Here is a 15,175-nt window from a genome sequence, read left to right on the forward strand (position 1 = left end):
GAGAGTTCAATTCCAAGTTTATAGTGGAGTAACTATTGGAATTAATAGAATTAATTAATTAATTAAAGTGTTTAATTAATTATTAATTTTATTGGAACTCGAGATTATAGGTCCATATGTTCCCGCGTCGTCCTTGTAATTCTACCAGACACAAAGGGCAAAATGAGGATTTTAGAATTACGGAATTCTAAAATTAAATACTCGAAAAATAATTAATTGAGAATTAATTATTATTATTTAAATAATGTGATTATTTAAATTTGAATTTGAACACATCTAGATTTATCCATTTAAACTTATTTGATAAGTTGTTCAATTTAGAATTCAAATTAATTTAAGTTTGACTTAAATTTGAATTTGAATCTGAATCAAAATTGGACTACAGGATAAATGATGATTTTTCTCTTCCTTCCCTATCTGAATTGGCGCCACACACAGGGTTAGGAAACCCTAATATGGCCGGCCACCTTAGAGATAAGGGGAAGGGATTGTTGTTCCGAAATTCAAAATTAGAGATAAAGATTTGATCCTGTTTTGAAGTTTGACTTCTACTCTTTAAATATGAGAATGATAGAAAATTGTGGACACAATTTTTGAAGCATTTTTTCAGCCCTAAAAACAGTGTGGCCGAATTTACTCATTAGGAAAAAGAGAGCAAATATTTTTTCTCCAAAAAATTCCACATCGTGCATGCGTTGGTGTTTGTGAAAATTCGAGTGTTTCAGAAACCAGTTTTGTCTCACATGTGCCCACACACACATCTACGTAGAATCAAAGAATTGACGTGGAAGATTTTGGTATTCTAAACACAAAGATTGGAGCAAGGACTGTTCGTGGTCAAAGAACTCAAGATATCATCCGAGTCGGCTTCCAGGTATTTTTTCCGGAATTGAGTTCTTGATGTAAATTAATGCGATTAATTTATTCGTGCATAAATTAATATAATCTATAGAGTATCACAAAAGTTTTATGAAAAAGCTCGGGCTCATAAAGTGAGTCCGGGGGATTTTGGAATATCAAAAAATATAAAAGAAATTGAAGTTGTTAAAGCACATATTCAATGAATATGGGCAGGAGGAAATGAGTACACCTTAAAGTTTCAATATAAAGAGATTGTAAAGAAGGGACAACCAAGAACATACTTGTATTCTTTTCCCTCTTTAGTTTAGTTTGAGCAATTCTTTTCCCTCTTTATCATGCTGAACAAGATATTTTGTGATACTTGTCTTCTTTATTAGACTTGTTAGTTTGTAATATATACTTTCTGTAATTAAATTGTAAGACACACATGCCGTTGCATTAAATGATTCAAATTCAAGCAAATAGATTTCCAACTCTTGTGTACTCAGTATGGAAGAACATAAGAACTTCGGTTGACTACTCCTGTAAGTTTTAAAAGTTTTAAGGTTTTAAGTGCGAGGGAAATGGATAGGTAGCTTCTCCAACTAGTCAAGTCAAGCAAATTCTTTCCACTATAACACTCTTGTATAGTTCCCACACTAATTGCTAATTACTAACATAGCTGGGTAACTTTTTACAGGTTCGATGTAATCGCGAGGCGCATGGAAACTCCAAAAGACGAAAAACAAGACCATTTCAATACGCCGGAGGTTCTTGTAGGCATGTTGGGTTTCTTCATTGCTACCCTTCTTCTGTTTTTTTTTTTTTTTTTAAATTTTTGGTCTCTCATTGATTGTGTAATTAGTAAAATTTTTAATACCTAGAACAAGCTCACTTTTAATCGGGAGGAGGAGCTCTTGATTGACCCTTCCATATCCTAAAAAGATACGTCTCCTCCGCGGTGTGTATAATGAGTATAGCCAGTATTCTGCTAGTTTAATTCAGATTTTGTTACTCATTTTTTATTCTTTTCTCAGGACTATAGTTGTTTGTCTACTTGTACGAATACGTTGCTAGCTTTCATCTTTATCCATGATGCTGCAAATTTTGCATTGCTTCTTCCTCAAGTTTCTCTCTTTTTTTTTTTTTTCCTTTCATATTTTTTTTTGTTCATTTTGTATTAATTTGAAAAGGGGAAATCTAACTTTAGCACTAATGCTTCTGTGCACCAGTCAACCCTTTGGGGTTTCTATTAAGTGATATAATTAGTGAATTATTATTTTAGTACGTTAATATATTGATATGTTAATTTTTTTATCCGTAAAATTTATATAAAATCCTGTAAAAATAAAAAAATATATAAAGTTAACGCATATAAGATATATAAAATTAACGCTTATAAGAGACAGTCGATAAATCTATTTGTAAAAAATTGTGCTTTATCAATTGGAACTGATGATTCAATTTTGATGTCGTTTGATATTTAACACTATACATGATTTGAGATTTCTATAAATATCCTTCCCAAATGGTAGATATTTGTCTCCGCTGATATTACATGGTGTCACGCCACGTGCTTGATGTGTGGGTCCGTAGCGGGATTAGACAGACAAATAACTAGTTGTGCATAGTCTGAAGTGTAGAATTTAGACGTTGGATTTAGGGAATCGTCTCAAAAGTGAACGGTATTGGAGCATAGATTAGACAAGATGATGATTGCATTAATTGCCTTCAATTTTTTATTTATGGTCATTGGACGTGGTGGGCTTGAAGTTGTGGCCGAGTCCACGTGGCCACGTTCACCTTCTTAGTCATGGGCCCACGGCGATTTGGTGTTGCTGTAGTGGAGTGGTCTAGCAGTCTCTCTTTTACTTTGGTAGTTTTGTTTCTTTAAGGGAAACTCTCCCTGATTGCCACTAGATGATAATTTGTGTTAGTAAATTGTGTTTGTGTTAATTTATTTATTAATTATATTAAAAAATATTAATTTAAATATGATTTATTTATTAAATGTGTTAAAAATATTATTTAAAATATAATTTATTTATTAATTGTATTAATTGTGTCAATTTATATAATCGGTTTAAAATAATATATTAAATAATTAAATAATATAATAATACTTATTTAACATGATCAAGACATGTTTATTGATCAATTTATCTGTTTCTTAAAAAAAATAAATTTTACATATAAATATTAAAATTCACATTATTTATATTTAATGTCATATAAACTTTCATGTTATATCACATATCATTATATTACAGATGATACATATAATTAATCGTGTCATTTCGTATTAAGAGGTCAATCCTAACCCAATATATTTATTAATTGTGTTAACCATGTCAACCCGATTATGACTCAAACCCATTATAGTAAACCCAAACTCACTAATTTTATGCGGGTTTTAAGTCGTGTTGTCGTGTTACTATCCGGATTGTCAGCCCTAGTTGCCACTTTCTATGTTTTGTATGGCTCTCTATTTATGTCATATATCGTATAACATTTTCTTTTGCTGGTCTAAAAAAACATTTTCTATCATATATAAGACCTTCTTCGATACGTCAATATATCAATAAGTCAAGTTTTATATTTATATAATATATATAAAATCACGTAAAAATTAAAAAATACGTAAACTTAACGGTTAGTAAAAACATGTCTACCGATATATCAATCGTATCAAAGAATCTCTCAAAATATATATTTATTCCTTTTCTTTTTTGCGCAAGAATAAAAGGGAGATACATTGTAAGGAAAGTGAGGACACACATTCAATAACCTTGCCCGTGCCGACATGGAACCCGTCCTTCAATTCTATCCTCTTGGTCACATTTCCTTTTTTTTCCCTTTCAATTGATTACCATCAGTTTCAGTCGCATTCACGTATATTACCATTAAATAACCCAACAACCTCTCTAACGATTCACCAAAAAATAAAAATAAATAAAAAGGTACTGTAGACGTTTCTCCTCCTTTTTTTGGAAGTTCGATTAGTCGCCTTATCACTGCGTTTTTTCCGTCAAAAAAAGTAAGAAGAAGAGGAGGAAGAAGAAGAAGATGGAGAAGCCTCTGCTAAGCGGAGAAAGCAGTGGCCATGCCAGGAGCGATGGGAGGTCGGCAAGCTTCAGACGACGATCGGACGCCATAGCCTACGGCTCTCCTTACCAGAAAGCTGCTGCGCTTGTCGATTTGGTCTGTTTCAATGCCTCTTCTTCTGCAATTTCATTTCGATTTTTCTGTGATATGAGCTTGCTTTCAGCTTTGATCCTTCACTTGATCTGATTTACGCTTGAATTTTGCTTTAGAAATGGATTTGTTTGAGCTCGTTGACAAATTATAGAAATGGAGTTGTGTAAGCCGTTTTGGATTTTCGTTCGAGATGAATTCTATTCGTTGAAACAGAAAGAAAAGTAGGATATGAATGCGGTGCTTTTTTCGCCATTTCGATTACTGTAAATTTATGCTCTTCGTTTCTGTTCCGAGACTCTTTTGGAGGCTTCCTCAATAAGGAAATTGAAAAAAAAAATATGGAACTTATTTTGTTTGGTTTTCTGTTGGGACTTTTTTTTCTACTAGGATTTTGTAATTTCAGGAAGAATTATAATCTGCATAACGAAATAGAAAGGGAAGGGGAATGCCTTTTCCAGGCTCTTTTGGTTAATTATTGATTTGACTCCTCTCTCTCTCTCTCTCTCTCTCTGAAATAATCGGTAAAAAATTAGTAAAAATTTAGTCTTTAATTGGAACTTCAATCGAATGATTTCGCATCTTAATTAGTTAGCATGAATTCTGCAGGCTGAAGATGGGATTGGCTTACCTGAGGAATTACTTGAGAAATCCAACTTTCAAAGTGTTGCAAAGCTTTATTTCTTTTACACTCAACTGGACTTCATTTGGTCCCTCAACTATTTTGCACTTGTTATCCTAAATTTCTTAGAGGTTTGTATGGTTTTTTCTACTCGTTTAGAATTATTATTCCTTTCCTGTACCATGTAGTATTACTATAATTGGTATTCATGAAAACATTTATACTTGAATTCTTTGCAGAAACCTTTGTGGTGTTACAAGAGTACTACTGCATATTCTTGCAGTGACCGGGATTACTACTTTCTTGGGCAGCTGCCATATTTGACTGGTTGGGGGTCTCTTATTTATGAGTGGTTGGCCGCCTGCCATATTTGACTGGTTGGGAGTCTCTTATTTATGAGGTAAGCGTCACATCCTCGAGATATATCCACTGGCCCGTTCGGTTCGCTAATTCGAATTTTTAATTCGAGTTGAGATGTGATGTTGTGTGAGAGCTTTTTACTGTAGCAAAAAAGTTAGATGTGACTGTTTCTGAGAGCTTTTTACTGTAGTAAAACTCGAATTCTAAACTCGAATCAGCGAAAAGAACGGGACCGTAAAGACCTCGGAGCTTATTGTGTCAGATTCTTGTTCTTTAGTTTTCAGTAGAGTTGAATAGGAATGATGTGATGGATTTGTGGTTTCTATTTTCTTGTGCAGGGAATAACGCTTGTTATACTGATAGTACATACTTTCTTCCCATTATCATATGAAGGGGCCCGTATTTATTGGAAACGTCCCCTTAATCAGTTTAAGGTACTTGCACTTGTGTTATTTTGTTGAGTTAGTTTCTGATTTTTTTTGTTTTTTCCTAATGGAGTTCCTTTATTTATTTATTAATTTTTTTACATCTTTAAAATCTTCAACTTCTTAGGAATTATTTGTAAGTTAGATTAAATAAGATTCCGTTTTTTTTTTACATCTTTAAAATCTTCAACTTCTTAGGAATTATTTGTAAGTTAGATTAAATAAGATTCCAAAATATTCAATTGATAGGAAATTACCATAGAATTGAGGTTATATACTTTGATTTACATGGAAATTCATGTAATGAGAATTTGAGGTGTTTCTTTGTTTATTAGGAAAGAACATCTAGAAAGCACTTGGATGAAATAATAAGAAATAGAGCATTTGTTTATCCGGAGAACTGAAACACTTTATGATATTTATTTTCCTTCGCTGAACTAATAATATTCGCCTTACATTATCTATTTCCTTTATTTCAGGTGTTTTGCCTGTTAATTTTGGTTGCTGATCTGCTGTTTTATATTCTCTATTTGTCACCGGCGGCTCTTGATTCTCTTCCTTTCAGGATTGCGCCATATATTAGAGTTGTCTTTTTCATCCTGAATATTAGGTACTGCACGATAAAATATTCCTTCCCCTTTATAGTTAGCATATATCAATTATCATGCCTTTGTATGTACATACCTAATAACATCTACACATAAGGTGGAAGGTGCAAGAACTTCTTACATTGAACTGAACACTTTTAACCGTAGCCTGGAGTAGCATGGTTTGCTAATTATGGAACCATCTTGTCCAGTTATGGACAGTTTATTATTGGTTATTCGAATATCAACCTAGACGAGAGATATTTATGGTCTACTTTTTCTTTTCTTGTTTTCCATTTAAACTTTGTTCATAGGGAATTAAGATCGAGTAGCGTAATCCTGGCTGGAATGCTTGGCACGTACTTAAACGTCATGGTTTGTTGATAACCTTCCTTTTTATTTTATTAGTTTTTGTTAATTGTGATTAACTCTCGTATCGTTTGGTTTATGAGATGACAAACTGCTATATGCAATTATTCCTGTTTCAAACACACTTTTCTTTTTAAATTAATAATGCTTTCATATTTATGGCTATTGTTATTTTCATTCCTCAATTGCAGGCTCTATCAGCTCTGTTTCTTCTGTTTGCTAGTTGGGTCGCCTATGTCATGTTTGAGGATACCCAACAGGGAAAAACATTGTTTACTTCGTACGGTACCACATTGTATCAAATGTTTGTTCTATTCACTACATCCAACAATCCAGATGTTTGGATTCCTGCTTACAAGTAAGTGCAACATTGAACAAGGGTTAGCGTTCTTCATTCTTTTAGTTCTCAATCCTAAAGTTTACTCTTAAGTTTAGTATAACTATATGCTTTTCTAAGGCCGAATTCAAAAGCATCTGTTCAGTAGACTTGAGATTTAATCTTTCTTGTAACATTTGCTCTAAAAAGTTTTTTTCACTTTTGAAGTTAATGAAGAGTACATTGTAATAGTAAAATTATTAGCTTCGTTATGTTGGACAAAGGAAAGCAATTCTATCTCTGTCAATCATTCATGGCCTTTCGGTTTACGCCTGTCAATTGTTATTTCTCCCTATTGTGCAGTTAGTGAACTTTTCCTTATGTTCAAATGGATTGTATATTTATGATGGAGGGATTTCTAGGTTTTGAAACTGGATGGGATTTCTATCCAAGCCTCAATGTCTTCTATCATCTCATGTGTTCTTCAAGTCTGAAAATGTTGTATCTAATAAGTTATATTTGGATCTTGGAACACAACCTAGGACCTTAAGGTACTTCGTTGAGTTGCTAAAGGCTTGGATTTCATGATATCGGTCATTGGCACTTAGTTAAACTGGCTCTTAACGTGTTTCCAAGTTTCTACCACCAACGTGGGAGCTTAGTGGCATTGGGCTTACTTCCAAGTGGTTTGGTAGATGGAAGGTGTCAAGTTTGAGTCCCATGGGAAGCGTCTGAGACTATTTCTAGACTAACAGATCGATGTTCATTTTGAGTCACATGGGAAGCGTCTGAGACTATTTCTAGACTAACAGATCGATGTTCATCCTAGGAGTAGCTAAAGTTGATCACTCCGCCCTGCATTTTTATTTTAAAAAAAAAAACATGTTCTTGAGTTTCTATATATTGCGATTAAGACCATCTTAACATTTTCTTTTTGTCTGATGAATTTATAAGATCTACCTATTGATACACCGTACTTACGAACACAACATCTTAAGTCAATTTTGGCTTAGATGTGTCTTGTTTAACCTGCTAGTTACATTCAGATCGTACTAAATTTATTACGATCAATCTAACGCACTTCCTTTTGTTTCTTAAGGGTGTCACGCTGGTATTGCTTGTATTTTGTTCTCTACGTGCTGTTGGGTGTTTACTTTGTCACCAACTTGATCCTTGCCGTTGTTTATGACAGCTTCAAAGGCGAGGTAAAATTTATTTTTCTATTACGCTTCTCTTGTATCATGATTGTAACACAACTGCAACTCTTGATATGTGTCTCATTGGTTTCTTTAGCTGCTATGTTCAGTTTACTGTTCAAGGACTTTAATGCATATACTGAAAATATTTCTTTTATTTTATAGCTCGCTAAACAAGTTTCTGAAATGGATGAAATGCGGAAGCGTACACTAGAGAAAGCCTTCAATTTGTTAGATAAAGATGTAAGTAGTTTATCACTCATTGGTTAAAGTTCCTTTCTGCATGCCTCCCGGAAAGCTTGCATCATCTGCTTCACCACCGAGGATACTATATCTTGCCATGTTGGTTATTTGGTTTTTTGTTTCCATATTTATTTGGTCCTGAACCATGAATCTGTGGTTTCATTCAAGATCGATTTTTGCATTTATTTTCAAGTACAGGGTGTTTTTAGCTCTTCTCCATCTTCTTTTTATGATCTAACTGGGGTTTTTGGCACTTCACGTTTCTAGGGTACTCTTTAGGTGTCCATTTCGTGTACTTGCTCTGTTCAAGCTGTGTCGTTAGTTGTTACTCATTACGTTTAGATCTAAACTCATTTTATTCTTGCACAAATTTTTGTATGTAGTAGACATCGATAGAGTTGCACCAAATTATTTGTTTAAATAAATTTTAAAAAAAATGATGAAAAAGGAAAAATATCAGCAAACAAAAGTCCGAACAAGCCTTCTTACAAACCAGGAACACGTATTTAAAACATTTATGAGAAGCTAACAAATTACTTCCTGGAATTACTGATCACTGGGATCCTGTAGAACTGGATTATTTTCACAGTTATTTTGATTCTGTCATTCTAAGTGTTCTTTAGATTCCTTGTACTTGTCAATGCTTTTGTTTCTATATTTTAGTACATTTATCGCAAATGGGTCCTCATTTTTGTTCGCTTACAGAATCGTAAATATATTAAGAAGGAGGAATGCATTGAACTCTTCAAGGAGTTGAATAAATACAGGTATTAATGCTGTCAGTATCAATTTGTAGGGAACTATCGAAATGTTTTTGACCTTTATATTGAAGAGAGTTTGAGTTCCACAATCTTATAGTTGATAGTAGCTCTGCCATGGAGAGAAACACTGAGACGAAGTTAACTGTAAATGTTACTTCCAATCATTAGTTCTAACTTCTTCTGCACTTTGAACTTGGATGCTGTTGCACGTACAAAATTGGGCATCTCTGACTGCTCTAATTCAACCCTTAAAAGCTGACAGTATAAAAATCCAATTCTATAATGGGCTCTATAACTTAATTACAACAACTTTGTTATTGCTTCCTGGTAGATGCTGCTGCAGCAGCCATAGTTAACAACTCTCCAGAGCAACCTAAAATGCAGTGTGGTTGTAATATTTTTCGGTATCTCACTGCTAGTGTGGGATTTAATCCTGCAGAAGCTGATATGATTTGTTTGCCTTTCATTCAGGACTCTGCCAAAAATAACTAAAGAAGAATTTGAATTGATATTTGATGAGCTAGACGACAGTGGTGACTTCAAGGTATGCAAATAATTTGACTAAATTCTCATTATTTTATAATTTAATCAATAAATTGAATTTTTCCTACATAACGTCTTTTTCTAATCTTTTTTTTTTTTTTTTTTTTTTAACATTGTTGGAGCCACTTTTCCTTGTTTAAAGCTTTTGTTCTCTTTTACTACATAACCACTCCTGTCGGTTTGTGTAATATTTTTCTTATCTTTCATGTTTTTCGGGGTGGAGAAATTGACTTTTTCTAATTATAATACCGCATATGTAGAATAAGTATGTAGTTAATTTCATTATTGATTGACTTATGATTTGTTTTATGACCCTATCCATTGCATGCAGATCAACTTGGATGAATTTACAGACCTTTGCAATGCTATTGCCCTGAGATTCCAGAAAGAGGATACTGTAAGCCAAATTGTATTTTTGATGCATGGGAGTTGCTTATAAGTTATAACTTTATTATGCATGAAGGAGAGCTTTTACACTGCTCTGTGACACTGTTTGTTCTTGTTGCAGCCATCTTTTTTTGAATATTGTCCATCTTTCTACCATTCACGCATTTCTGAAAATTTGAAGGCCTTTATTCGGAGCCCCAAATTTGGATACATTATCTCCTTCATTCTCATCGTAAATCTTGTCACTGTCATCATTGAAACAACGGTATGGTCTAACATCTAATAAAACGTATTAGTGCAATTATTAACATACTCTGCTTTGTTTAAGTTGATCTTTGCTTTGCCGTATGGTACAGTTACCTTTTTAACATTCTTAGTACTTTAAATATACTTTTCTTGTGGGTGGAGCAGTCTAGTTTATTTTTCAAGGGCTGATTTCTTACTATATTCTTTGTTCTTGCTATTTTAGCTAGCTTTCAGACGTTTATTCTTTTCATAAGATTTTAAGGTCAATTATGTATACCCAGGACCGGAGATAGTTCCATATGCTTGTGCACCTATACTTTTTTGTTTTTGGTTTTTGCTTTTTTTTTTTTTAATGTTTTGTTGAATAAAAATCGAAGAAGACGTACTTTTCTAGATTTCATCTTAGACATTCTCAGTAGGAATTAAGTTCTTTCCTGAGAAAAAAATAAGAAAATAGAAAAGTGTTGGTGCATCAATAGATAGAAAGGCTAACGATCTTTTTAGTTTTGATACAATTTGTGTATGGATTGCTCGACCTCCTTGTTAACCATGCAATTGTTTAATATAACGAAATGAATAGTTGGGTCCTTTTGAACGCTATGAATAAATTCTACTACAAAGAATGCCAACTTTAAAAACTGTTTGCTTTGCAGCTTGATATAGAAAACAACTCTGCTCAGAAGGTGTGGCAAGGGCTGGAGTTCGTCTTTGGTAAGGGCTTACTAAGGCGTTATTTCTTGCAGAATTTTTGTAAAGTATTTATACAGAATGCAACGCCTATGTGGTTAAAGGACGTGTTTAGTTAGTGTTCACTTTTAAGGCGGACTAAGACTCAGGAAATGTGGTTACATCTAACTATTCGCCAAACCAATGGTTCTCTAGCTATTTAAATGTTTCATGGTGAAAAATGAAGGACGAGAAATTGGTTCTTGGCTTTTGGTTAAAATTCTCTTTCATCCCAGGCTTCTTACGATGTATTTATGGGAAACAGAAAGTACTATTAGAAATGTCTAAACTAAAACCTTAACTGTAAAATATTAAGACAAACCGTTTCATCTCCTAACCTCCTTTCTTTTTGTTTGTTTAGTTAATTTTACAATATTTGTACTCTCGCTGGTGATTTGCTTTCTGTTATGCAGGATGGATATATGTACTGGAGATGGCTCTGAAAATATATGCATATGGATTTGAGAACTATTGGAGGGATGGCCAGAATCAATTTGATTTTCTTATCACATGGATTATAGGTAAGTAACTACAGCAAAGACGATCCGAATTGTGAATGATGAGGAAAAAAAAAGGTAGAGGAAACAATTAATAATCAGAAACAAACAAAAGAAAATCAGAAAACAAAGGAAGCAATTTTACATGCTGTGGAAAAATACTGAAAATTCTTTCCCAACACTTCCCATTTTATGACTTAAAGTACCCCAATTCTCTTTTGTGGATAAAGTGTCTCAAACTAACCTGAACAGACTTGAACGTACACGTTTGGTATCATTGTCTTTATGTTATAGCATTTTCGTTCCCCATTTGGACTTCATATAAAAGGTTATGTTCTTTTTAGCTTACTGTTGCATCTGTGCACGCATTAGTTTTTTTCTCTTTTTACCCTTTCTTTCCCCCTTTCATTTCTTGCAGAGATACATTTGCTTGCATTTTAGTTATACTGTATTAACAGAATTATTTCATTTGCAGTTATTGGAGAAACTGTAACTTTTGCATCCCCTCAAGGGTCTATTCTTTCAAATGGAGAATGGTACGAAACAGTTGTACTCTTGTTCCTACCGTCGAGTTTCTTTACCTTTCCAAAGCATATTGGTCGTCATTTTCCTCAATGAGTTTTCCTAATTATGCACCACCGTCAATAGTAATTTTTCTGCATGGTTTTCTTCTCGTTTCTTTGTCATGGGGAAGAATCCTCGAGGGTAAACTTTTTTCATGACTAATCTGTGGTACTTGTCATGTCTAGAACCTTTTAGAAGTTAGCCTCATATTTTAGTGTAATCAGCTTCCAAGCACCTACATTTAGGTTATATATTTTGAACTAATTTTGTTTTTCCTCTTCTTTTCATTTGCTCTCATTTCTTTTTCTTCCTTAACAGGATTCGATACCTTCTTCTTGCAAGAATGTTGCGATTGATAAGGCTGCTGTTGTACGTCCAGCGTTACAGAGCCTTCATAGCAACATTCTTAACTCTCATACCGAGTTTGATGCCATATCTAGGGATACTATTCTGTGTCCTGTGTATCTATTGCTCTCTTGGTGTGCAGGTAAAATCTACTGCTCTCTTTACCTATTGGCTCTTGGTGCTACAGTTACAGCATCATCTAATTTTATTACTCTCTTTTGGAAGATCTTTGGAGGAATGGTTAATGCTGGGAATCCCAAGTTGGAAGCAACAGATCTTTCTGACGATGAGTATCCTTTGTCCACCGGAAAAACTAACTGCGTAATATCATCTTTTTGCGTCAATATTATAGCTGTCCTTTCCAACCAGAAAGACAAAAGATACAAAAATAATACGATAGTGAGTATCAATTTTAAAGATAATGGGCTTATGGGCCAGTGCCCATATCAGTCACATACCTATATATGGTTTGGAGTTTTTTCACTCTAGATCTCTTTTAGTTTGTTAATGCTCCGCTACAGGTTGCATTACAGTTTTAATATTAAATTAATTGGATTTTCTTGACAAAATCAGTTATTTACTCTTCAACTTCAATGATTACCCAAATGGTATGGTGACACTCTTCAATTTGCTAGTCATGGGAAATTGGCAAGTGTGGATGCAGGTAAATTCTTATGTCACAAGTTACTAAATTCTGGTCAGTGTTTATTGAGTACAGTCATCTTTAGTCGTTTGCTAGTAAGGAAGACACTTTTGTCTCTTTTTTTTTTGTCTATATTTTAACTAAATTAGTAGCATCATTCTAATATTGCGTATTTTAGTCGTTGTGAGGTTCCTCGGAGTGCAATGCAAACATATAAGTCGTCTGGGACCTGCCCCATACAGCCCAACCCGCATTGGGACACCATGAATGAAAAATTCGAAGAATTCTGACCAATTTGTGACACACACACACACATCACATCACATATCCTTATACATTTATTTATATCTTTCTTTGTGTTCAATTGTGAGTTTAGCTAGTATTGCCTTCTTTGAACAATTATTGTACTTGCAACTGATTTCAGACTACGACAGTATTTTACTAAATTGTTGCCCATGTTTTTCCTCAATTTTTTTCTGTGATATAATAGATAATTTTTTAAATGTCACTGTTTTGGTTTGTCATTTCAGAGTTACAAGGATTTGACGGGCACTTCTTGGACACTTGTGTACTTCATCAGTTTTTATCTACTAACTGTGTTGCTGCTATTGAATTTAGTAAGCTACATTCTGCTGCTTCATTATTTTCATCAGTGTTTTGTATGTTGTGAGTTCAAGTGTAATTATCGGAAGTGGTTTTCTATTGCCAGTGTTGGGAATTCTTAACTTGAAAATAAGGCTTGATGCGTAGCCCTTGTGATTAGCACAAGCAATTTGCTTTTCTTTTCTTTTTCTTTTTTCTTTTTTTTAATGCATCTCTCTTGCTTTGCCTTCTAAAAGCCTATGGAAAAATTAACCAATAACTTTCTTTTTCCGTACAATTTAGGTTATTGCATTTGTCTTGGAGGCTTTCTTTGCTGAACTGGATCTTGAATCATCAGAAAGAGGTGAAGAACGAGACAAGGTTTGGAGTTGTTCCTTGTTTGAGCTAATAACAAATGTTGCATTGCCATGCCGATATCTGAAAAGATACTGTTGTGTTCAAATTCTTTTCCGTTTCCCATGTGTTTATTAGATAATGAACTTGTCACCAGTTTTTAATTATATTTTTATCCTCCTCCTTAAATAGGAATCAGTAGCAGGACGCCGATCTGTTGGGTACGTATTGGTATAAAGTTATCACTTCCAAAATCTTTTGCTCTTATTTATTCAAGAGGTCAAGCCTTACAAATAGTCTAGACTCACTAATTTGGTTTTCTTCAGCTCGAAGTCTAGGAGCCAAAGAGTTGATGCGCTTCTCCACCACATGCTGAGTGCGGAGCTAAATCAAACACAGAGCTCCAATGCATAAGCTCAGCTTCATTTTCCATTCTGGTAATTGCCAGTATTATCTTTCTAATTCTTGCTTTAGTGGTCAAAGCTATAACTTCTTCAAAGAATTTGACACTAGCAGCAATATTTATACATGAATGCATTATGATGGACAACAGTTGAAGGCTTACTCTTGACTTGTGCCTAAAACATTTCGTGTTTTATTCGATGGTCTTTACTCTATTTATCAAAGCATTCTCTATGAGTGTCACTGTAGCCGAGATCGTCTCAATATAGTGGTCCATTCTTTTCTGGCTTTTCTGCAGAATCCATTCTGCCCTTTTGTTTGATTGTTGTTCCCAATTCGGTGTTTCACAGGCTGTTTTGTTATCTAGAGAGAGTGAACGAGATTGGAAAGCTATCAGCTCCTTGCTTAGGATCTCAAGATGGTCTTCAGATTGTGAAATTATTGAGAAAGTGAGACTCCCCTCAAAGTAAGCACGGTTTAAAAGGTTGAATGAGTACGCCAAAGTAGTCTTGTACTTTTGGCCGGCCATGTATTATGTGTTTTTAACCACTCCTGGCCTGTTATTGTCTGTGTCTTTTCTATCTGTTGTACCAGCGAATTCTTTAACAAACTTGTACTGTTTATAGTTTGATAGAATAGACAATGTAATGCACTCTCAGTGGAAGAGGGAAGAAGACGAAATGAAATGATATATAGAAACTGCGTTGTTTTCTTTTGTGATATTTGGCCTAGCCTTGTCTTCTTTAGTGTTTTTTGGTTCCAGGAATTATTTTGTCCGATGACATACTATACTCCGTCAAATAATGCTATAGGGCATCAGTGCTACTGAGCACCACTCACTAATAGAAGGTAGATCTTGCAAGATGAAATCCATCTTCTATTAGTGATGATACTTAGCTGCTGATTTTAAGCATTTTTCTACTCCATTTCATGAAGCATATTTCTTCTTTTTTTCATTTATTTACGTGTAAT

General features: G+C 34.1%; 1 protein-coding gene across 1 annotated transcript; it reads left to right on the forward strand.

The window, feature by feature from the left end:
- The first annotated feature begins 3,705 nt into the window (after positions 1-3,705).
- Positions 3,706-14,923, forward strand: LOC21388269 (two pore calcium channel protein 1A). The gene is made up of 25 exons (XM_024177334.1): positions 3,706-4,041; positions 4,645-4,788; positions 4,897-5,006; position 5,305; positions 5,356-5,451; positions 5,922-6,052; positions 6,344-6,404; positions 6,590-6,756; positions 7,814-7,919; positions 8,076-8,153; positions 8,859-8,920; positions 9,386-9,458; positions 9,789-9,854; positions 9,966-10,109; positions 10,744-10,801; positions 11,230-11,337; positions 11,789-11,849; positions 12,196-12,364; positions 12,448-12,512; positions 12,796-12,886; positions 13,396-13,482; positions 13,751-13,828; positions 13,994-14,022; positions 14,128-14,238; positions 14,554-14,923. Exons 1-24 carry the CDS (start codon positions 3,907-3,909, stop codon positions 14,213-14,215), a joined length of 2,208 nt encoding a protein of 735 aa, XP_024033102.1. The 5' UTR covers positions 3,706-3,906; the 3' UTR covers positions 14,216-14,238; positions 14,554-14,923.
- Positions 14,924-15,175: the final 252 nt, after the last annotated feature.

This window comes from Morus notabilis, unplaced genomic scaffold (assembly GCF_000414095.1).
Source record: "Morus notabilis unplaced genomic scaffold, ASM41409v2 Scaffold418, whole genome shotgun sequence".
Taxonomy (NCBI): Eukaryota; Viridiplantae; Streptophyta; class Magnoliopsida; order Rosales; family Moraceae; genus Morus; species Morus notabilis.

Bases quoted from the DNA above. Each gene is read 5' to 3' on its own strand.
- LOC21388269 (XM_024177334.1), top strand. From the start codon at position 3,907: ATGGAGAAGCCTCTGCTAAGCGGAGAAAGCAGTGGCCATGCCAGGAGC. The intron at 4,042-4,644 runs GTCTGTTTCAAT...TGAATTCTGCAG, and splicing joins CTGCTGCGCTTGTCGATTTG to GCTGAAGATGGGATTGGCTT. The intron at 7,920-8,075 runs GTAAAATTTATT...TTTATTTTATAG, and splicing joins ATGACAGCTTCAAAGGCGAG to CTCGCTAAACAAGTTTCTGA.